At 38.9% G+C, this 23,772-nt stretch overlaps 1 protein-coding gene across 1 annotated transcript in view; it reads left to right on the forward strand.

Annotated features, from left to right (window-relative positions):
* stab1 (stabilin 1) overlaps window positions 1-23,772 on the forward strand; it is a 112,667-nt gene that overhangs the window by 6,295 nt on the left and 82,600 nt on the right. The window contains 19 exon segments of the mRNA XM_034138739.1: window positions 3,114-3,227; window positions 4,526-4,713; window positions 6,206-6,342; window positions 8,136-8,263; window positions 8,546-8,622; window positions 9,270-9,392; window positions 10,077-10,214; window positions 10,487-10,558; window positions 10,839-10,952; window positions 11,228-11,281; window positions 11,651-11,731; window positions 11,833-11,991; window positions 12,940-13,002; window positions 13,980-14,072; window positions 14,174-14,260; window positions 14,352-14,463; window positions 14,686-14,872; window positions 17,255-17,348; window positions 17,855-18,013. Coding sequence (XP_033994630.1) covers window positions 3,114-3,227; window positions 4,526-4,713; window positions 6,206-6,342; window positions 8,136-8,263; window positions 8,546-8,622; window positions 9,270-9,392; window positions 10,077-10,214; window positions 10,487-10,558; window positions 10,839-10,952; window positions 11,228-11,281; window positions 11,651-11,731; window positions 11,833-11,991; window positions 12,940-13,002; window positions 13,980-14,072; window positions 14,174-14,260; window positions 14,352-14,463; window positions 14,686-14,872; window positions 17,255-17,348; window positions 17,855-18,013 — 2,180 coding nt within the window.

The raw sequence follows: 23,772 nt of genomic DNA on the forward strand, positions 1-23,772 counted from the left end.
TGATTAGATTTATTTCGAATGTGTAAAACAATAATAAAACAATTTAACATGAGAATTATTATACAATACAAAATTAAGCAGTGTCAAATTGATTAGTGAGTCTAAGTTATGTATAAACAAATGATCTACTTAATTACACATCCGAAAAGGGGTGGGAAGAAGTTTACACTTATTTAATCCCACCCCTTCTCCCAAAAACTAAATTATTAACATATATTTTTTACATACATACATTTTTTATTGAAAAAAACAAACAAACAAAACAAAAACATAAAACAACAAATAAATAAACAGATACATAAACAAACAAATAAGCAGATAAATAAACAAACAAATAAACTAACAAATACATAACAGAGGTCCATGATATTCAAGAAAAAATAAAATAACAAACCAAATAAATAAATAAACCTTAAACACCCAGTTATGATTAAACAGCCTCATCCCTGTGCCTTATACCTTTTTTTAAACAGTTTTAAGTTTGGACATCCCTTGAGCTCCTCATTCAAACTGTTCCAGAGCTTCACCCCACAAACAGAAATACAAAAACCTCGCTTGGTTGTGCGCACCCTAACATTTGTGAATTGGAATAATCCCCTTAAAGTGGACCTATCATGCTATATTTGAATAATATAGTGTAGGACCATACCTATATAAGCCATATTTGCATATATGCTTAGCAGAGATAAAATCCTGGCTGAGCAAAAACTTTATCAACCTCAACGAGAGCAAGACTGAGGTCATCTTTTTTGGACCGCAACCTCCAGCCTCTCCGGTTGATATTCTGGGCTCTATCAAAAAAAACATCCTCCCCTCGGTCATGAACCTTGGAGTGACCTTCACTAGCACTTTTAAATTCGACAAGCAGGTCAGCACCGTAGTCAAATCCTGCTTTTTTTAAATAAGACTATTGGCCAAAACCAAGTCGTATTTATCTTTTAATGACCTAGAAAGGGTGATTAATGCCTTTGTTACCTCAAGACTGGACTATTGCAACGCTCTGTATGTGGGTATGGACCAGGCCTCAATTAAACGCTTACAGCTAGTCCAAAACGCTGCTGCACGTTTGCTGACTGGCCACAAAAAGCGTGACCACATCACCCCTATTCTGGCCTCACTACACTGGCTTCCAGTTCGGTTCAGAATTGATTTTAAAATCCTTTTATTTGTTTTTAAAGCACTAAATGGGCTGGCTCCGGCCTATATAGCTGAACTGCTCCAGCGCTACACCCCAGCCAGAGCTTTAAGGTCTGCTGACCAGCTGTTGCTGATAGTGCCCAAGACCAGGCTAAAAACCCGAGGGCACCGAGCCTTCGCAGCAGCTGGCCCTAGGCTCTGGAACACTCTGCCCCTCCATGTGAGGTCGGCCCAGACCCTAGGGGTTTTTAAATCTAAACTAAAAACACACTTCTTCTCTCTGGCTTTCTAGTTAGAGCGGAGCACGACTCCTGACTTTTCCGTGTGTTTTATTTTTATTTTGTTTTTAAGATATATCTGTTGTAATTTATTGTCGTTTATTGTGATTGTAGTAATGTGTTTTTATTACATGTACAGCACTTTGGCTCGACCAAAAATCGCTTTTAAATGTGCTATATAAATAAAACCTGATTTGATTTGATTTGATATTTATATATTTTTTCAAAATACCAAACAGATCATGCATTTTAGCCATGCCTCATTTCGCTCAATTTGAAAATGTTTAGCTCTGTTTTTGCAAGGGCTGATTCTGTGAGAACAGCACCATCTACTGGCCTGGCATATGTACTACAGCGTCTCCAGCGCTTTCGAACGGCAATGGCCGTGGCTGTCTCCTCCTGATTGGTGGAGTTGGCCCAATAGCCGTAGCGCCACTGTCCTGACGTCAGGACAGTGCTCAAATCTGGATCAGTTTTTATCAGATCCGTTGCAGCCCCTTTTTTAGAGATTTGGGTATGGAGGAAAATAGAGAGGGTTGTGTTTTCTGACACTTGGTGAGTTCCCTGGAACACCGGGGACACATATTTATGTATAAAAGACGTACAAAAGTGCATTTTGCATGATAGGTCCCCTTTAAATTATAATGTATTTTAGTGAAATGTTTCTGAATATTACCTAGGAGTTGATTGTTTTCTGCTTTAAACATTAATTGGGCGATTTGAAATTCAACTATATCTGACCATTTTAATGAGTTTAACTCTGAGAATAGTGGATTTGTATGTTCCCTATAGTCAACATTTTTGATAATTCTTATTGCCCTTTTTTGGAGTATAAATAGTGAGTGTGTTGCAGTTTTGTAATTACTGCCCCAAACCTCTGCACAGTAACTTAAATAAGGTAAAACCAACGAACAGTAAAGGATGAAGAGGGAATTCTGATCTAGGACCTGTTTTGTCTTGTTCAATAATGCGATGCTTCTTGAAACCTTGGAATGAATATGTTTTATGTGTGGTTTCCAGTTTAGTTTTTCATCTATTGTTATCCCAAGGAATTTAATTTAATTTACTCTCTTAATATTAATCCCATCCATCTTAATAGTTGCTTGTGTATTTATATTGTTATTTCCAAATAATATTATTGTTGTTTTATCCAAATTCAATGATAATTTATTAATGTTGAGCCATAACTTTAGTTTGCATATTTCTGCTGTGATCTCTTCCAATAATAGCTGTAAATTATCTCCAGAACAAAATATATTTGTGTCATCAGCAAACAAAACACATTTGAGTATTTTTGATACATTGCATATTTCGTTAATATATAATATAAATAGTTTAGGCCCTAGTACTGACCCCTGGGGGACACCGCAGGTAATGTCCAAACATGCAGAACAACAATCTCCCAGCTTCACAAACTGTTGCCTGTTGGTGAATAACTCCTAACATGACTTATATAAGCAATCATTCAACAACTTCATCCAAAATAAAACAATCATGTAAATCATTAACTGTCTGATTAAAGAATAGGTAAACAAAATGTGTCAGTACCAAAATAATATTGAAGCTTTCTACCCATGTCGGTTAGTATAACTCCAAGTGACACATCTTGCATTTATTGCTCAAATTCGTTTTGCCTGTCTATATGATTTGTAATTGTTGCCCTCATTGATCTGCTGTTGTGTTTTGTGTTGTCGGCAGTGAGTTCCAGGTGCAATACCTGCAGTCCGTACTCGTACTGTAAAGGAGAAGGAGACGCCGCCGACTGCGAATGTTTGCCCGGACACAGGAGGATGCCACAGGAAAAATGCGCAAGTAAACACACAATTTTTATTTAACGATGTCGTTATTTTGGTCCATAGATCAAATGTATGTTACTAATATTAGCATGACCATGTTCCTCTTGATGTACAGTAAGTCAGGGTTAGTCTGAATATGAACATTTCATATTTAATGTTCAATGTTTATTAATGGTCTGTATGCTGTTTTTCATCAATATATTATAGGTCTTAGATATAAACAAAACATGTCTCTGAAGTGTTTAGCTCCAAACACCAAACAGATCATTGTAGCATCCCATAATCCCCTCTGTTTCAGCCCTGTTTCAAAAGTGCTGATTCTCTGTCTGTTACTTTAGATGAAAATAAGGTGCCACGCCCCTCTGCTAAATATTTGGTTAAAAAGAACACAATGGTGCTCTAGGAGGAGATTCAGGTGATAAGGTGGGGGGGGTTACTGTACCTTGGTTGGTGATTGGCTAATGGTTACACAAGCCAAAAAATCGTTATGACATCATAAAGTGGCCAAAATCTGATCAGCTCATTTTCAGACAGGTTTTTATATAAATGGATCAGGACAAAAAGTGAGAGAATCTTTTTTCCTGAAACTTTCAGAGTCTCTTTACACAGAGGGGACACATGTTTATGTATAAAAGACATGAAAAAGTGGATTTTGCATAATAGGTGACCTTTAAGCTTTGAGAATAGCAAGCTGACTGACTTTTTCACTGACGCCATCCTCAGGACAAATGTTCCTTTTCTTCCCTATAATATTACAGATTTAATAATATTTGTCTGTTTATTTGTCATCCTTCCAAGAATGTATTTAGCAGTTTATTAAACATCACAGTATCACAGGGATGCTACAGAAGTTACAGACCAATTTTAATGTAGTTGAAGTTCTAATAATTCCCCTTTTATTTTGGATTCATCCAGAAATGTAAATGAAAATAAATGTTTTGTGAATGTTTGTTTAACCCTTGTGTTGTGTTCAAAAGTTGTTACCGTTCATGGTGTTCGCCAAAGATGAATCTTGATTGCGCCAAATTTGACCCCGAGTCACCCAAAACAATGCTGCTGGGTCTTCCCAGACCCGAACACCAAATTATACACTTTTTCTTTTAGAGACCTTGAGACTTGGCTAAAATTTTCAAAATCAGTTTTGTAGTGTTTATATAGCTGTTGTGGAGGATATCATGAAGCCTTGATCCGATACAAAAAACTAGAGCGTAGTTATTATATAGTTTTAACTTGAAACGGGAGACCCGAACACAACATAAGGGTTAAGGTTTGAGTTTGATCTGAACTGAGTTCTGATCTTTGTTTCCTGTCCAGGTATTTGCTCTCTGAGGGACTGTGACGTTAATGCCCAGTGCTCCTCCAAGGGGTCAAAGGTCAGCTGTGCCTGTAAGCCGGACTATATGGGCGACGGGAAGATCTGTGTACCCAGAAACCTTTGCTCCGAGAACAACGGAGGGTGTCCCATCGACTCCACCATCTGTGTCTTCAAAGGACCCAACAAGGTTAGGACGCCTCCAAAGCCAGGACTAGAATCATTAGAGATTATACCAGTTTCATCACCATCACTGGTGTCATGTCCAGACAGGACTTTTGGAATACCATCGTTACCACGATCAATCTTTAAACACACACACACACACGTTTTGTTCTTCTTTCTTAGTGCACACTTAGAGGTACATTACTCGTCACTGGTTATTAAAATAACTAAAATGTTGCTCCCCGAATTTTCTTTTTTGCTTTTATTCAGTTTGCTCAGCACTATATTATATCCTACATTCCTGGTCAGCAGTGTTTGAAGAAGTACTCCATTACTAAAATTAAAGTACAAAAACCATGGTCTTAAAATACTCTACTTAAAGTAAAAGTCCTGATTTTAAAATGTAAAAATACAGTCATATTATCATCTTAATTTAATTCAACTATTAAAGGTGGGGTAGGTAAGTTTGAGAAACCAGCTCGAGTGCGCTAGAATTTGAAAATACACAACCGGAAAAAATCTGCCACTTCCTCACAAAGCCCCTCCTCCAACACACACGAACGCGCACATGACCAATGAGGGCACGAGATAAGTTTGTGCACAGATGGAAGGCTGACAGGCAGGTAGGCCATCCAGTTATTATAGCCGGGCCGGCTAAAATGATTGGTCGTGCTTTTTACAGTACTACGGCTTCCACAGATGACATTTTTTTTATGGATTTTTTGTCAAAGCACTTAAGATATTCATTGCTATCGGGATGTTGAGAGCATTCCATGGAATATAACAAAAAGTGTATCTCGAGCCGGTTTCTCAAACTTACCTACCCTACCTTTAATAGTAAAAGTACTCATTATGCATATATTTACATTATTATATTATTATTATTATGGTTATTATATTAATGTTTTAATGCTAAGAGCATTTTAGTATTGTAGTTTGTTAATGTGGAACACATTTAGATACTTGAAATACTGTGTGGATTAGTTATATAGTACTGCATTAAACTATATTACCATATCAGCTTATTTACCTACAATATTTGCCTCTGAAATGTAGCGGAGTATAAAGTAGCATTAAATGGAAATATTCAAGAAAAGTACAAATAAGTCAAAAAAGTACTAAAGTACAATACTTAAGTAAAGTAACTAAAGTAAATGTTCTTAGTGACTTCCCACCACTGCTGGTCAGGCTAATCCTCCCAAAAGACATGTAGGACTAAACCTTATTATCATCCCTTCTGTAGCCAATAAACACATCCTTGTGTTTATTATTTTCCTTAACACATCATGCCTTACATTGCCAAAAGAGTTAAACAGGTGTACCCCTTTTCATTTTGTAATACCATGATACAATACTGTCACCACAAAAGAGAAAATATATACTGTGAATATCCCCCAGCATCAGAATCAGTAACATAACCAACAACACAGCCAAAGATTCAAAAGTGTAGAAATGAAACCAGAGCTAAATCCTGAGACTTTGTTTAACCTCACTCCCTCTGTCTCTCTGTCCCTCAGTCCAGCTGTGAGTGTATGTTCGGCATGTCGCCTATAGGAGGAAACGCTGGGTTTGGTTGTCAGCTGGTCTCTGCCTGCTCAGCCGACACCTGTGACCCCACTGCTGCCTGTCAAACTGGAGTGGATGGACAACCAAAGTAAGACTACAATCTTTTTTTATCCTCAGGGTCTAGACACCAGACTAGAACCAGATGTGGACACTGAGCCGGTTTCTTTTTCTTTATTTGTCTGTCTCTCTCATCAAGTTGTAGTGAGTAGTAGTTTTGTAGTACTCAAGACCGGTCTTGGTCTCGAGACCGTTATTGGTTCAAATGCAACCAATAATGTGACTTCACTGACTTACTTTTAAGCACTCACGAGACTCCGAGTCTTTGCCCTCATGCGCCGCAATGTTTGTAAACATGGGACTGGTCTGTACCGGCTGCTATTCCCCCCCACCTGCTACTCCCCCCCACCTCTCCCCACCCCATACACACACACTCAAACAGTCTCGAAGTGAATATGTCGGGAAATTCAACTACAATTACATTTGGCTACACAAACCACAAAAGTGTCACTAATTTACAAATTTTAATTAAAATAATCACTTTTTGAGTAAATATGATGAAGTTGAATATACATATTACTGTTTGTATGTGGGTCTTTTTATGATGATGTGGATCTTTTAGATCAAATTGTCTTTGGTATCTTCCACATTTCATTGTAAGTGTAATATGTAGTGTTGGATTCACACTAGTCTGGTTCCGGTCTTGACTCGCTCTCGCCCTGCCTTGGTCTTGGTCTTGACTCGGTCTCAACCTCTTAAAGTCGTGGTCTTGTCTTGGTCTTGCTACACTCCAGTCTTGGTCTTGACTTGGTCTCGGATAAGGTGGACTTGACTACAACACTAGTGAATATTAAAACTTAATTCATACCGTGGACATTTGAATTCCAAATCTACATTCAAATTCAGCATTTTTATTTTCATGCCTATCAATTTTGTTTAAATTCTGTTGTTCATTAGTTTAAGTTGTGTTGTATGATTTCAATAGCTGCTGCGTAGGATTGTTTATGAATTGTGTAATCCAAACATTTTCAATAACTCCAGAGCGTTAAGTCAAAAACTAAACATGAAAAGTCAAAAACATAGATGTCATAATTTCCCAAATTTACAATATATTTGTACGTAAAGAAATATTCTGGTAATGTACATATTTGTTGGCCATTTTTCATTAACTCTTTCACTGCATTAAAAAAATGGGCCGGTCTAACAGCAGTCTGACAGTACCATAAAATACATGTATATAAAACACAATAACAAAACATCTATTTGGGCTAACACTATTACAGTATTTTTTGTATAATTAAGTTTAAAAAAAAGATCATATTGTGTTTCTGCACTTGCTTGGAGACCATCAAGACGTTATCACTCTCTCACCTTCAATGACTGTGGAAAAACGTAGATAAACTGTCAATTTGGAATCATTGGAAGTTGATTTAATAAAATAAAAACAATCTCACTTAATCTGAGGATTATAATTGAGGATTTTGTAAAAATAAATAAATAACAACAGCTATTAATAGAGTGGTGCAGTGATGATGTATTTTTGTAGGCCGACCCGGAAGTAAGCTGGGCTTGGGTTCCCTCGACAAAAAAGCAATGGGATTTCTCCGTAGGATTTTGGAATATTGTAAAAAATAAGATCTGTGGGAAACGAACCTGTTTGATAAATGCACGTTTTGTTCAGCCGGATAATCTCCACATGTCTACCCTACTTTTATAATTTTCGAATCATAGATCTAATCGCTAGATTTATGATCGATATATCTGTATCTATAACTGCACCACTCTATTAATTGAAGCTCTGAATAAAAAAAAAGCTTGTTGTCAGTTTGTGTGAATATGTGTGTTTTTCTGTGTTATCAATATTTCTCACCCCATTTTTCTCAGATGTGTGTGTGCTGATCATCAGATTGGCGACGGACGGCGTTGCTATGGTAACCTGATGGAGCGGCTGATTGAGCTTGACAGAAGTGGGAGTCAAAGAGGAACTCTGACAGGAGCCATCGCCTTGTTCGGTAAAGGAAATACAAATTAACTGTTGAAAAAAAAAGGTACTTTGGGTTTCAGACTTCTAACAAGTTTGGACTATGGGCTGGTACTTTGAGCGGTGCCAGTTCAAAAAATGTTAGTCGTTACAATTGCTACAATACACTTTAATTTGGAGGCAATAATGTCAGACCACAGAATTATATCTTTAACATTATTGTGAAAGAAGAGACTTGCAGTTTTCCTTTTTGGATCTACTTTTTGGATCTTTTCTCTGACTATGACCTTTGGTATGTACGTTTGTGTTTTAGAAAAAGGCTGTTCAATGCAGCTGAGTCACGATGGACCCTTCACAGCTTTCATCCCACTGCTGAAAACACCTCTGACTGTAGGTCGCCTGTCCCTCTGTCTGTCTTGAGTCTTTATACCTCTAATTGAAAAAAATGTCACATCAAATCACTCTTATTTTGTCAGTTTACAATATATCTTACTAAAAGGCAAGGGAATTCAATATAGGCTCTATACCAACACAAATACAAAATGAACTTTTCTTTGACCTGTTAAAATCTATTATTGCTGATACACATACCCTGGTAAATCAGAGTCACAGCTACATGAGTTAAAATATTCTGTTCTCTCCTACAGTTACACTAGAAAAGGAAATCAGAGACAAGGCCACCTGTTGCCCAAAAAAACGTGCTGTAAAAGTGACGAAAAACAGACCAAATACAAAGGCAGCCAAAAGAGCCTGCACATGGATCAGAAGGAGTGATTTATAAAGGGGTCTGCCAATTTTTGAGCAACCTATTTCTGATGTTCAAAAACCCACAACTCCCTTTGATGCTGGTTACTTTTGTATCTGAGAATCATGTAGTCTTCAGAGGAATGCTTTTTTATTTCGTTATTCTACATTTTATTTGGATTGCAGCCTAATTATTATCTCGAACCTTTAGACATTTGCACATTTTACCGCAATAGCTGGAGAAAATAATCAACTAATTAATAACAAATGATTGATCTACGATGTCTCTACAGGGCGTTAACGAGGAGCTGGTGTGTCAAAACCACCTGATCGAGGGTCAGCGCCTCTACAAGGAGCTGGAGGGACGAGACTTCAACATGTTAGGAGGAGCCAAGATGAGGAACAAAGACAACAAGGTAACTTTTTCTCATCCAACCCCACACCTGTTATAACAACTTCTCAAACTAAATGTTAATGAATTAAAACAAAATTGCATGTCAACAGGGCTGCCACCTTATGGTTAGTTTGTTATTGTATGGCAACAACAGAAGTAGGACACAAGGAGTTTCTCTCCCAGACACTCCCCCCCGGCCTTAAATGCCTCCATTTGACTCCTTTGCTATCCGTAACATAATCACATCACTATGTAACACTGATAAATACATTGCAGGTGATTTGCTAAGGGTCGTGACATTTTTGACTGATTTCAAAGCCGTTGACCAATCACAACAGAGCTGGCCAGCTAAAAAAAGAAGGAAAAAGGAGAAACAAATATGAACCTGATAAGGAGCATAATATGTCCTCTTTAATTATTCCTTCCTAAATTCACATTTCTCATGCAGTTACTCAGTTTCCCCTCCCAAAAAAAGGCCTTTCGGCTTCACATTCATGCCCCAACAACAGGGCATGTCTTGATTCTAGTTTAAACATGCCCAATCGTGAAATCGTAGGGTGTCACCCAACGTGTGAATTACATTAAATTAATGTTACATTAGATTCATGTTCACTTCAGGAATGTTTCCGCCTCTCAGTTGTCAGCTCTATTATCACACATTTTTGACAGCATGCACAGTGATTGTATCCCTGTCTGGTTGATGTAGAAGTTCATCCTGATGGACAACCCCAGCAAACTGTACACCATCATCCAGGAAGACCTGCCAGCAGCCAACGGGATCATACACATCATCGACCAGCCAATGACCAACACTCTCTCTGACCGGTCCCTTCGTGATGAACAGGTGAGGTTAAGGATCACAAAAACTTCCTGAAAACAGGAAAACATTTTTTTTACACTGAGATTAACCAGAAAATATTTGAATCAAACAAAGAACAGAACATGGAAAATATTGCCTCAAAGAAATGTTACAACATAAATGTTTATAATTTAAGAATTTCTGGTGCTCAGTATTTTATTTTTATTAAAACGTTATTAATTAACCTGCCCAGTTAAATACAAAGCCTTATATGAAAGTGAATGTCAGTTTTTGGATCTTCTTCTTCACGTGTCCAGTTTGCTGATAAGACAATCGGAGAGATTCTGACAAAGGATGACAAATACAACCGCTTCCTGTCTCTGGTTGATGTGAGTATCTTGTTCTGGCCAATCACATCACACACAGACGATTTGCTTTATTCTAAGAATTCAGTCAAACTTTCAAAAGTCAGGAGACAATCTCCTGATTCTCCTTTCCCAAAAAGCAATGGTCCTCTTATCTAAGAAACCATAACACACAGGCACATGACACATGCAGCATTGTAAAAATTAAAGATTGTTGTGTGGGAAAACTCTAGTAAATCAACATTTTGTGAGTCACTAAGTTATTGGATCAAATGGGATATGATATGTCTGTGTGTGTTTTTAGAACTGCGGGTCACCACCACCCTTGCGGGGTCTGGGACCTCTGACTGTGTTCGTCCCTTCAAACGACGCTGTGGACAAATCCAGAGACGGCAGCATCTTGTACATGCTGAATTCAGTAGGTCTAAGTATTTCATTAGTGTAGACAAAAACAAACATTGTGTAAGACAGAATTCAAATACTTAACTTCCAAAACCATTGGTATGATATAGATCTTAAAGACTGGCTCAGCACTATTTAGTTTAATGAAAAATTGAAAACAGGCTCAGCATTTTTCTAACATACAGTAATGTCAACATCGACCCCAGTTACCAAGTGTGAGCCCTTCAGCCATCATTATACATTATGTGAGGATTATCAGGGATTTTTAATTATATTCTTCTCTTTTTCTAGGCCAAATATAAACTGCAGGAACTTCTCAGGCACCATGTTTTCTCCAGGGCCGGGGTAAGACGACCCCCACTCAACACTTCAGTCCTTCCTGTGTCTGTCCTCCTTTCTGCCTTTTGCTTTGCTTTCAAATATGGCCAAGAAAGAAATGCCTTTTGGTTCAAGAATTTGGTGAACAGACATCTTCTTAACAGATCTACAAATTATTTTCTTAAAAGCAAATTGTAATTTCCTGATTGAAATTCTTGCTTTACAGAGAACGAACCCTTTAGATTCAATGTCGACATGATCTTTCCTTTAACACCACCCTCAGAAAAACAACAACTTCACTGCTGTTAGGGCACTAGGAATAGCTAAATCGTCATTCTTGTTTGACCTGTCAAGAAAAAAATACACGGTTTGGTTAAATTATTTTTCTGTCTGTAGCTGACAGTTGCCGAGTTGGCTACTCTCCCTCAGATTCGTACGATGGCCAATCAGATTGTCACCATCACTGTGTCCGAAGACGTAAGTGTATCCGAATGGTTCTTATCAGTCTCTCATAATTTGCATTGATTCCTGACTCATTTCCATTAACACAAGGCCCCTCTTCCTTTTTCCCCCGTCAGGGTGCGATCCTTCTCGGGGAGAAGGGCATCCGTCTGTCGAGCACCAACATCATGGCGTCCAACGGAATCATCCATTTGATTGATGGGCTTCTCTTCCCGCCATCCATCCTCCCCATCTTGCCTCACCGCTGTGATGTCACAGAGAGCAAGATCACTGTGGTGAGCATCACAACACAATAATAAATAGAGTCTAACATTTTCATTGTACCTGTAAATGCAGTAAATTATATATCCGATAAATAGGGTGGCCAAAAGGTGCAAACGCACTACACCGGCCATAAACATTTTTATAGGCGAAACGCAATGCAGCTTCAGAAACGGTGCAAAAACAAAAACAAAATATGCAAAAACACATGCAAATGAAGAAACCTCTTTACCAACTTTAGCTACTAAAAGAGCTGCATTAACGAAACGCTGCAAATAGACAATCTGGCAACAGACGAAGGGAGACAGGACACTATATACAAGAGGTACACACAGGTGGAAACAATCAGGGGCGGGGCAGACACTGACGATGGCGGGAAAACAACCAAGGCAGGAAGTAAAGGAACCAGGAATGAGACAAGGTGAAAACAAAATAAAACAGGAAGTGGAACATAAATAACTAAACTAACAAAAAACATTTCACACAGTTGCCGACGCACAACAAAACGCTACGATAAGCTAAAAACACAACAGAAATGAGGACACTAAAAAGTGATGCACATACGTAGCTGGGTCTGGAGCGCTTGGCTATACATTTGATCAAGTTGCACCGTTTTGTATTTGCAGTGTTTTCGTTTATGCTGCACTTTTAGTAAACGATGCACATGTTTAGCCGAGTTGGTGAATATATTTCTTCAATTGCATGTGTTTTGGCAAATTTTTGTTTTTGCATCGTTTCTGAAGCTGCAATGCGTTTCTCCTAATGGAAACGTTTTGGGCTGGTTTGCACCTGGCGGCAACCGTATATTTTATATGACACTGATCAATGCATTTATTTGACCAGCATCACCAGATTTATAATCTTCATGCAGAAGGAAAGGATATGTTGATAGAAAATAAAGGTATCAGTAATGCTAACAGTAGAAGCTATGCATTTATTGTTCTCTGGTTGTGTGTTTCCAGGGTCCATGTGTTCACTGCAGTTACCTCTTTGAGACTGACTGTCCAGAAGGCACCACTGAATTGGTAAAACACATAATTATTATTCTACAGAAACCCCTTGTCGCATAATTAAGACAAAAACTGTTGATGTCTAAGTCTGTGCAAACTATTTGTTAAATAGCATGGTGAGTTTTACAACTATAAGGTGAAAAGTATGGAGGTGTATGTTGATGTAAACAATTATCAGAATCAGAATCAGAATACCTTTATTAGTCCCACAGAGGGGACATTTTTTTTTTTAAATAGTTACATAATTTTCAAAATACACATCCTTTAACAGTTCTTAGGATTTAGCAGCCAGGTATATATAGCACAGTTTTAACAGCATATATATATATATTGCACATATAGCACATATTGCACATAGTTGGATGAGTATTTAACAGCAGCTAGTTACACAATTTACAAAATACACATCTTGTAGCAGTTCTAAGGATTTAGCAGCCAGGTATATATTACATAGTTATTAACGGCATATATATATATATTGCACATATAGCACATATTGCACCTAGTTGGTTGGTATTTAACAGCAAGATTTGTGATGTGACCCTAAACCTTTAGAAAAAAAGGGAAGAGTGTTAGAAGGTTGTATGCATATGTTATATGTTATATATAACCACTGGATGAAAGCATAAATTGTAATAAGGTCAGAAAGATATAATACTGTAACACCTTTCATAAAGGAAAGCATAAATTAGACAGAGAGCCATAGCAATAAAAAGTAAACCCGCTTGTTTTCAGTATGTAAGTATGGGAATGTAAACTGTTTTCTTACACCATATGTCATTCTGTGCTTTAATCATCCTGATGTGACAAATAACCACTGTATAACACTTTAAAAAAAAAAATGTTTTAGATTCAATCCTCCATCAAAATCCTGCCTTTGTTTCAGCTATTTTGCTTAGATTTTTTATAAGAATTCTCTATCTGTTGAAACCTGGCTGGTAGAAGACATGGGCGAGATCATAAAACCATCAAATCTGTCTGTCTGTCTCCAGGACTCTCATCAGACCGGCTGTACTTACACAGTGTCTCGCCTCAACACCCAACTCAGTTCAGGATGTGCCAAATTCTGCAACGCCACCAACACGGTCAGTTTTATTTCTAGCTTTCAATAGCTGATAGAGTCAATAGTTTAGAAGAAATGGTGGAATTGTCCTTTATCTATGTCTATTGTGTGTGTGTTTTACAGGTAGCACAGTGTTGTAAAGGTTTTTATGGTCCGGACTGTAAACCCTGTATCCGAGGATTCGAGCACCCTTGCTATGACAAAGGAACGGTGAGCATTAAACACACAAGCAAACTCTGACTCTCGAGCCACCTTTCTCTACTGATGATTTATCATTTTTCTTATTTTTTACAACATGCAGTGCTTTGACGGTATCCAAGGCAACGGGTCGTGCAGCTGTCAGTCAGGCTTCAAGGGTGTCGCCTGCCACATCTGTGCAGATCCATCCAAGCACGGAGAGAAATGTGACGAAGGTAACAGATCCTCCTCACTTTGAGAGAGTTCGTATGTTCATACACGCAGACTTCAACTGTAGTTTACTCACTTCTTATCTGCGATATATTACATATATATATTGTGTATATATATATATATATATACATATATATGTAATGCGAAATGAAGAACATTGAGTACAAATTATCCCGCTATTAAACTCAAATCATCACATGGTGTGTGTTTTTGCGTGTCCCTAGAGTGTCACTGTGTCCACGGTGTGTGTGATAACCGTCCAGGCAGCGCTGGTGTGTGTCAGAGAGGATCCTGTCTAGAGGGATATTCAGGTGAACACTGTGACAGGACGGCCACACCCTGCAACTCTGACGGCCAGCAGGAACACTGCCATATTCACGCATACTGCACACACACGGGACTGGAGAACAAGTAAGATACCATGTTCATTTTGGAAACATATTTTGATTTGTTGTTAAATTCTCAATGAAAAAGTGAGTATTAGTTTGAATCTCATTTAGGTACTTTATTTTTTATCCATAAACAGGTAACACATTTATTCTTAGTTTTCATCTGGTGTTTAAACCAAAATTGAGATATCTAAACAGCTCCAGGATGGATTGTCATGACATTTTGTGGAGACATTCCACCAATGCTAGAGGAATACTACAGATTGTCTCTAGAGCCACGAAGAGGTTCAGAGTTTGTTCAACACTGATGTCCTCTAGAGGAGGATGTTATCGAGCGCGGCGGTTTTCAAAGTGTGAGGCACGCCTCCCCTGGGGGGCGCCAGAGAGCTTCAGGGGAGGCGCAGCGTGAGAAACAGTGACATCTAGTTAACTTCAGCTAACTTTATGCGAGCGGCAACATGGATCGATTTTTTGTGAAGTTACCTAAAGTGAAAGAGGAGACAGCGTCTGGCAGAAAACGTCACTTGCACACTTTTGGCTGTCTGTGGAGACCGAGTTCCCCCACCTCGCCAAAAAGGCTGTAAAAGTGCTCATTCCCTTCACCTCCGCCTACCTGTGTGAGTGCGGGTTTTCCACATTGACTTTGATCAAAAGCAAGTAGCCTACCGGTCAAGCAGGGGCGGATCTACCGGGGTGGCTAAAAATAGCCTTGCCACCCCAGTTGGCAGCTTTGTTTTGAAATAAAAGTTGTGGCTCATCGGACATTTATGAGAGAAAGTCCCTAATGTCCGAGTGCAAGTGAATGCAGCACAAGACGCGAGCCTTGGCCCTGGCGCAGAGGAAATATGATTGGCGGCGATTTCATTTGAACGGGACGGCGCGGACTAGGGATGGGAATTTGAAAGCAAATGTATATTCGAATATTCGACCCCCAAAAAAACGGTTAACCGGTTAACCGAAATGTACATATCCTATAAAAAAAAAATTGGGTAAAAAAAAAATGTCTAACATTTTTTTTACTAAAGCTGTTGATCTTAATACGTTTGTGAGGCGCTTTGCTGAACAAGATGGTAATCGCCGCATTCAGCTGTTATAGGCATGCCAACTTGATGCTCTGCTCACGGACGACTCGATGAGCATACAAAACTGTTAAGATGATGTGTGTACAAATATTTTTTTCTTTGTGGGGGTCTGCCCCCAAAAAACAGAGGATAAAAGCTGAATACAATCCTTGAAGCGATATAGTGCAGCTCAGCACGATCCAGTGTTGTAGTCAAGTCCCCACTCCAAGTCCGATTCACCCAAGAAGAGTCCGAGTCGAGTCCGAGTCATCATTACCTGTGCTCGAGTCCGAGTCCGACTCAGTCATGTATCAATCTGAGTGGATATATTTGTTTAAATGTATCTGTTGGTTTGGTTCTTATCAATCAATATTTGTTATTGTCTAAATGGTTTTATCCTCTTATTTTCTGCATTACTTTTATTCTGTCTATATAACTACTTTGGGCTGCAATACTTGTATGAAAGGTGCTTTACAAATATTATTATTATTATTATTATTATTATTATTATTATTATTATTATTATTATTATTATTATTATTAAGTTTTGGTCGAATTCCAAGACTTCAAAAAGCTTCTTCACAAATACAAATGGTCTACATTAAACACAATGACCCACTGTCAGCATTTCAGGTTGTCTTGCATGCAAGAGAAGAGAGAGAAAAGGGATGAACAAAGTAGTTTGAAAGAGAAGTGTCCAGTTTAGTTGTATGTATTACAGTGTCTGCTTATTGTTAACCTTGGAGAACCCGCAATAAACGGATGTTTCCAACGGCACTCAAACGCCCCGTTCATCTTTTCTCTGTGATAATAGCCCGTACAGCTGGTTACCAGCTGACAACGAGCCGCGTCAGAATGTGGCGGTGAGCATCCAAACTATGGTTTAGGAGCCTAGATACCGATAGTAAAGAATGTAACAGAACTTTTGCTCATGACATTTGACGTTGTCCTGGTCTTTTCCTCAAGCGTCCTTTGACAGAAGCATCTGTCAAAGGACGCAGCACGATGCGCGGGGGGTGTGTGTCTCGCCTCGCAGCTGCACAAGCCTGGGGATGAGTACATCTGGACTTGAGACAAAACTTGTCAGAGTCCTAGTCCGATCGTCAATGTGCGTGTGCACAGCTCTATCTCACTGTCATTTCTTTGGTGGCAGACTATTAAATTAGGCAAAAGTTTAAAAGAAATCCCAGCACTGCAGCTCTTTCCTTTCCGATGTGTAATCAGAGAGCAACATTTACAGAAACAACAAACCTATGACCAGGTGAACAACCCCATCCCTCTTCTGTTACTTGAACAGCTACTGAGTCTGTCCATCATCAATTTGTGTGTGTGTGTTGCACCAGGTGTTGGTGTCGGGATGGATATGATGGTGACGGTCACTCCTGTTCTCCCATCAACCCCTGCCTGCAGAGCAGCCGAGGAGGCTGCGACACCAATGTAAGACTTAAGGCCTGTGTGTGTGTGTGTGTGTGTGTGTGTGTGTGTGTGTGTGTGTGTGTGTGTGTGTGTGTGTGTGTGTGTGTGTGTGTGTGTGTGGGTGTGTGTGTGTGTGTGTGTGTGTGTGTGTGTGTGTGTGTGTGTGTGTGTGTGTGTGTGTGTGTGTGTGTGTGTGTGTGTGTGTGTGTGTGTGTGTGTGTGTGTGTGTGTGTGTGTGTGTGTGTGTGTGTGTGTGTTGAAATAGCTGTTTTAACATCTCTTCTTCTACAACCCCCATATCCTAAATAACAAAGTTGGTATAAAATGATTAAAGATGTGTCACCATTTTTTGTATCAACTTAATTGAGCTATTATTTCCATATTCCCTTCCCTAACTTGTACTTTTTGTACAATAAGAAGTTGAGAGTTCACTGATGTACTCTGGTGAGTGGCCATGAAAGATTGGATTATATTTGAAAATGTATAATACAAACATTCCATCTGCCCATCTCCCTCCTTCTCAACAGGCAAAGTGTGAGTATGCAGGTCCAGGTAATGCGTCATGTGTGTGTGCTGAGGGTTGGACAGGTGACGGCAGAGTGTGCGTGGAGATCAACAACTGTCAGCTGAAGCGTCGAGGAGGCTGCAGCCCCAACGCCGATTGCAACCACATCGGACCTGGACAGGTCAGTCACTAACGGTTACAGATGGATAGAAAGCATCCATTAATAGTTATTAATAATTATTACATGAAAGCTTCTTTTTTGTTGTTTTGTGTGTTTTTGTAGTCATTTTGCTCTTTTTTTTGTCATTTAATTTTGTTGTCTCCCTGTTTGGGCTGTTCTGTCCCCTCATCTTTCTAAAGTCAACAGATGCCTCAGTGTTTCCTGAAATATATAGATATTTGGTCTCACACCTCTACTTTATCAAATGTAACAATCCATATCAATCCCATCAAATCAATCATGTGTCACTACACTATCGCCCAGACCAAGATTATTATTTTATTCTCATTACCTCCCATTGTCTGTATGATGTATGAAGAAGTTGATAATTAGCTGTCTGACTGTAAGGCAAGGCAAGTTTATTTATATAGCACCTTTCAACACAAGGCAATTCAAAGTTTTTTACAAAAATTAAAGACATTAAGAGCATTAAGAAACATATTATAAAATGATATCTAAAAACACTCATTTAAAAGCAATGATTTAAAATGACATTTAAAAACACTAATTTAAAAGCAAAGATAAAAAGCAAAGATAATAAAAGTTACAGTGCAGTTTAAGATATGAATATATCAATTAAAAGCAGCGGCAAAAAGAAAAGTCTTCAGCCTGGATTTAAAAGTAGTAAGACTTGCAGCGGATCTGGGGACAGAAAGCAGATCAGTCCCTGAAGACCTGAGAGTTCTGGATGGTTCATAATTTAGCAGGAGGTCAGAAATGTATTTTGGGCCTAAACCATTCAAAGCTTTATAAACCAGCAGCAGTATTTTGAAATCAATTCTTTGACACACAGGAAGCCAGTGTAAAGACTTCAGAACAGGAGTGATGTGATCCACTTTCTTAGTGTTAGTGAGGACTCGAGCAGTGGCGTTCTGAATCAGCTGCAGCTTTCTAATATATTTTTTAGTGAGACCTGTAAAGACACCATTACAGTAGTCGAGTCTACTGAAGATAAAAGCATGGACAAGTTTTTCCAAATCCTGCTGTGACATTAGTCTTTTAATCCTAGATATGTTCTTTAGGTGATAGTAGGCTGATTTAGTAATTGTTTTAATGTGACTGTTGAAACTCAGGTCAGAGTCCATGACTACACCTAGATTTCTGGCTTTATCTGTTGTTTTGAACATTGCAGACTGAAGCTCAGCGCTAACTTTTATACGTTCTGCCTTGGCTCCAAAAAGCATTACCTCAGTTTTATCTTTGTTTAATTGGAGAAAGTTCTGACACATCCAGTCATTGATTTGTTCAATGCACTTACTCAGTGTTTGAATTGGAGCATAGTCTCCTGGTGAAATGGTTATGTAAATGTGGGTGTCATCCGCATAGCTATGGTAACTTATTTTGTTGTTTTTCATTATCTGAGCCAGTGGTAGCATGTAGACATTAAAGAGAAGAGGCCCCAAGATGGAGCCTTGAGGAACCCCACATGTCATATTTGTCAACTCAGATGTGTATTTACCTATAGAAACAAAGTGTTTCTGTCCTTTAAGTAGGATTCAAACCAATTTAGAACTGTTGCCGAAAGTCCCACCCAGTTTTCCAGTCGGTCTAGTAATATGTTGTGGTCAACAGTGTCAAACGCAGCACTGAGATCTAATAATACTAACACTGAAGTTCTGCCACTGTCTTTGTTGAAGTGGATGTCATTGAAGACCTTTACAAGAGCAGTCTCAGTGCTGTGGTTTGGACGAAATCCTGACTGGAACACATCGAAACAGTTATTTAAATGCAAGAAATTACTCAACTGTTGAAAAACTACTTTTTCAATGATTTTACCTAGAAATGGGAGGTTTGATATGGGCCTGTAGTTGTTCATTACTGAAGCATCTAGATTATTCTTTTTTAAGAGCGGTTTAATGACTGCCGTTTTTAGGACCTGTGGAAATACACCTGAGTGAAGAGACTTGTTTACTATATGAAGTAGATCTGAGGCCATGCAATGACATTTTTTTTTGAAAAATCCTGTAGGAATAATATCAAGCAGGAGGAGGATTTCAGAAGTTGAATAATGTCCTCTAGGTTTTTATCATTAATCTGATAGAATTGTGTCATGGTGTTTGAATTGATTTTAAGTGGACACAGGGACAAAACATTTGCTGTACCTGACTGCTTGTCTAATTTTCTGAATTTTGTCAGTGAAGAAGGAGGCAAATTCATTGCAGGCCCTGGTGGATAGAAATTCAAAGGCTACTGACACTGGGGGGTTTGTTAGTCTGTCAACGGTAGCAAACAAGGCACGTGCATTGTTTTTGTTTTAGGCAATGATGTCAGAGAAGAAAGACTGTCGTGCAATTTTCAATTCCAAATTATAAAAGCCAAGTCTCTCTTTATAGATTTCAAAGTGAACCTGGAGATTTGTTTTTCGCCACCTGCGTTCATCTTTTCGACACTCTTTTTTCTGTTCTCACGGTCATGGCCTTTCTCCATGGAGATAATTTCTTGCCAGTCACTTCCTTTACCTTAGTTGGAGCAATGACATCTATAACATTTTTAATTTTTGAATGAAAATGATCTACTAGCTCATTTACTGAGATGTTAGCAGGGGCAAGTGTGGAAGAGTAAACATTTCCCTAGTATTTTCAGTTAAATATCACTTTGGGGTGAAGGAAGAGTATCCTCAAAGGTGATAGGGGGGGTGAAGGGCGGTGGAGACTCCTCCATTTGTCTCATAGGTTTCCCATAATCAAGACATTCCTCAGGCGGGTGCAGTGATACTTCTTCAAGGTTTTATACACGATGTGTTGTGTCTTTCTCCTGTTTTGATTCCTCTTGTTGCTTGTCCTTGGCAGAGAGAACATATTGATGACGCAGGCAGTTGAATATGTTAGAGATAAACAATTTCACTCCTGACTTGTTCAGGCAAATTCCATCTGCCTTAAAAAGATGTCTGCGGTCCCAGAAAAAGTTAAAATTGTCAATAAAATGGACAGAATGGTCAGTACAGGCAGTTGAAAGCCACATGTTCAGTGCAAACAATCTGCTGAATCTCTCCACTCCTCTTCTGACTGGCGGTAGAGGGCCACTGAGGAACACCTCCGCATTTAGAGAGCTGACAGTTTCCAACAAACATTTAAAGTCTTCTTTCAGAACTTCTGACTGTTGTTTCACATCATTTGTTCCAATGTGCAGTACCACATTTTTCACAGTTGGATGTTCAGCCCCAATATGCAGGATCTTCTCAGCCAAGTCAGAGACCATATTCTTGGGAAAACAGAGTACTTTGGTGTTGTTCTTACTACACAGACTTTGTACATCTCTTACAGCAGAATCACCCCCAATCAGAGTTTCAGGCCCAGTCGTTAGCTTTCCCTCTAGCCTTTTACTTTTGGAGTAGCTATTGGTCCTTACCCTGCTGTGTGACAACCCAGTCTCGCGGCATTTCATGTTATTAGTCACGAAATTAATTTAATCTATTGATTCGTGTTCACCAACACGATTTTCACCTTTTTTTCGTGTCACACAGAACGATTTTAAATGCAATGTATTTCTATTGGTAGTATGTTTCGTGCCTGCAACACGTCTTTTTGTCCGGTCGGGTCTTGGAAGACCAGAAGCTGTGTGATTCAAAAAAACATGTTCTTACTCAATATCTTACCCTAAGCCTAACCCTATCCCTTTTATTTTAAATTGTATAATGTCTGAGTTTTTTTGCCGTCAGTGAGGAAAAGAAATGGCTCAGAGCCTCAGAATACTGACATCTGTATTTTATGTCATCTTTTTTTCCTTCTAATTTGTTATTATTTGGTGCAGGCACGAAACATACTACCAATATAAATACATTGCTTCTAAAATCGTTCTGTGTCAGAATACTTAAATCTGTATTTTTTTAAATGTCTTTTTCCTTTTAATTTGTTATTATTTACATTGCTTTTAAAATCGTTCTGTGTGACACGAAAAAAATGGCGAAATCGTGTTGGTGAACACGAATCAATAGATTAATTTCGTGACTATAACACGAAATGCCGTGAGACTGTGTTGTGTGTGAAGAGGACAGGTTATCCAGGTCATCAGAAAGAGATCTCCGGTTCTGGGTCAGCGGAGCGTATCTGTTCTGGATTGGCACACTTGGTGGTTTAGGAGGATTGTTTGTAGTTCTCCTTTTAGCAGCTGTCCACGGCTGTTTCCTAGTATGAAGAGGGGTTGAAGAGGCGCTCTTCCTGGGTGATAACAATGCAGGCCAGCCGGTCGCATCACAGATTTCAGAGCGCTGGGCTCTGCCTGTCATTCGTCCTCCCAAATCCCATGGAAATGATTTACTCATTTTCATTTCCAACACAAGGCGCGTTCACACCAAGTACTTTTCCCACAATAGTTCATGAGAACTTTAGTTCATCAGAACTCTTTTAGTTCTGATGAACTAAAGCAGATCGCGTTCACACCAAAATGAGTTCCTGGGGGTGGATTAGGCAAATGAACCGCTGACGTCACTTCTTCTTCTTCTGCTTTGGGTTTACTGGCAGGCCGCAAACAACTTCACGGCGAGTACAGTAGGTGGCGGTATGCACCTTAAAGTTGCAATCCGCCAAAAAGAAGAAGAAAAACCTCCCGCGCCCACCTGCTGTATATTAGGCGTCTGTTTACCTTCCGACCTCAGACATGAGCTTCGTCTGAGTTATTTAAGCAAACACAAATACAGATCGTCGACCTGTCAAATGCAATAGCAATGCTGATTCGGAAGCGAAGGCGGTTAAGAAGGATTGCCAAAAGGATTGGACGACGACATGCACGCGCTACGCTACGTGTGAAATTAATAAACTGTGCCAGGTGTGTCGTATGCACACTAAATAGGCTCAGCAGCTAACACACCTTTATTATATATCCTCCTGAGAGCAACTGCATCCGTCTGCCATGAACCCTACAGAAACCTACGTGTTAGTTTTGGCCCATAGTGGCCTCCATTTGTGTCGTGTAAAATGGGGGAAATCAAAAGTTAGCAAATCCCCATGTCATGTTCATAAAAACATTTAGTTTTAGGTCAAATAATTATTACACTGCTCTGAAACTCACTACACTAACTCCTAAGATGTTCCCTTACTATAATTAATTAAACATATTGAACTCACAACACTGCTAATAACAAACTTTTTCTTTGTATAAATAAATAGTGCTTGTGTTGGACGCCATTTTGAAATACAATGAAATTATCTTTTTGAAAGCCACAATAAATAAAGCTTCGCCAGTTTATAACCGATGAAACATGATGGTATCAGAATAATCACTTACATGCGATGTATAGGATGCTACACAGGTCACTGTAAAGATAAAGTGTCAGAGGAGAAATAAGCAAGCTTAGTTACATGAAATGTAATGAAAAATGTAAGATACAGGCTCTGTTTAATCGCCATGTAGGTTCTCTTTTATTGCACACTCAAGACAATATCAATAACAGCATCACGCTGTCCCAGGTGTGTCGTATGCATGTAAATAGAAGTTAACATTTTCAATATCAAATAAAGTGTCAGTAGTATCAAAACATATATATATATATATATATATATATATATATATATAAAATAACAATATAATAACAATAGGTAGGCTCAGCAGCAGACACACCTTAGTGCAAAGTGAAGTATTAATAACAGTGGCATATATATAATCACAATAATACAAAATTAACTGTCCCAGGTGTAGGCAATTTGGGGTGAAGTGTCTTGCCCAGGGACACAACGACATGCTGACTGCAGTGGGGTTTGAACCTGTGCTCCCCTGATCCGAAC

This window comes from Trematomus bernacchii, unplaced genomic scaffold, assembly GCF_902827165.1.
Source record: "Trematomus bernacchii unplaced genomic scaffold, fTreBer1.1, whole genome shotgun sequence".
NCBI lineage: Eukaryota > Metazoa > Chordata > Actinopteri > Perciformes > Nototheniidae > Trematomus > Trematomus bernacchii.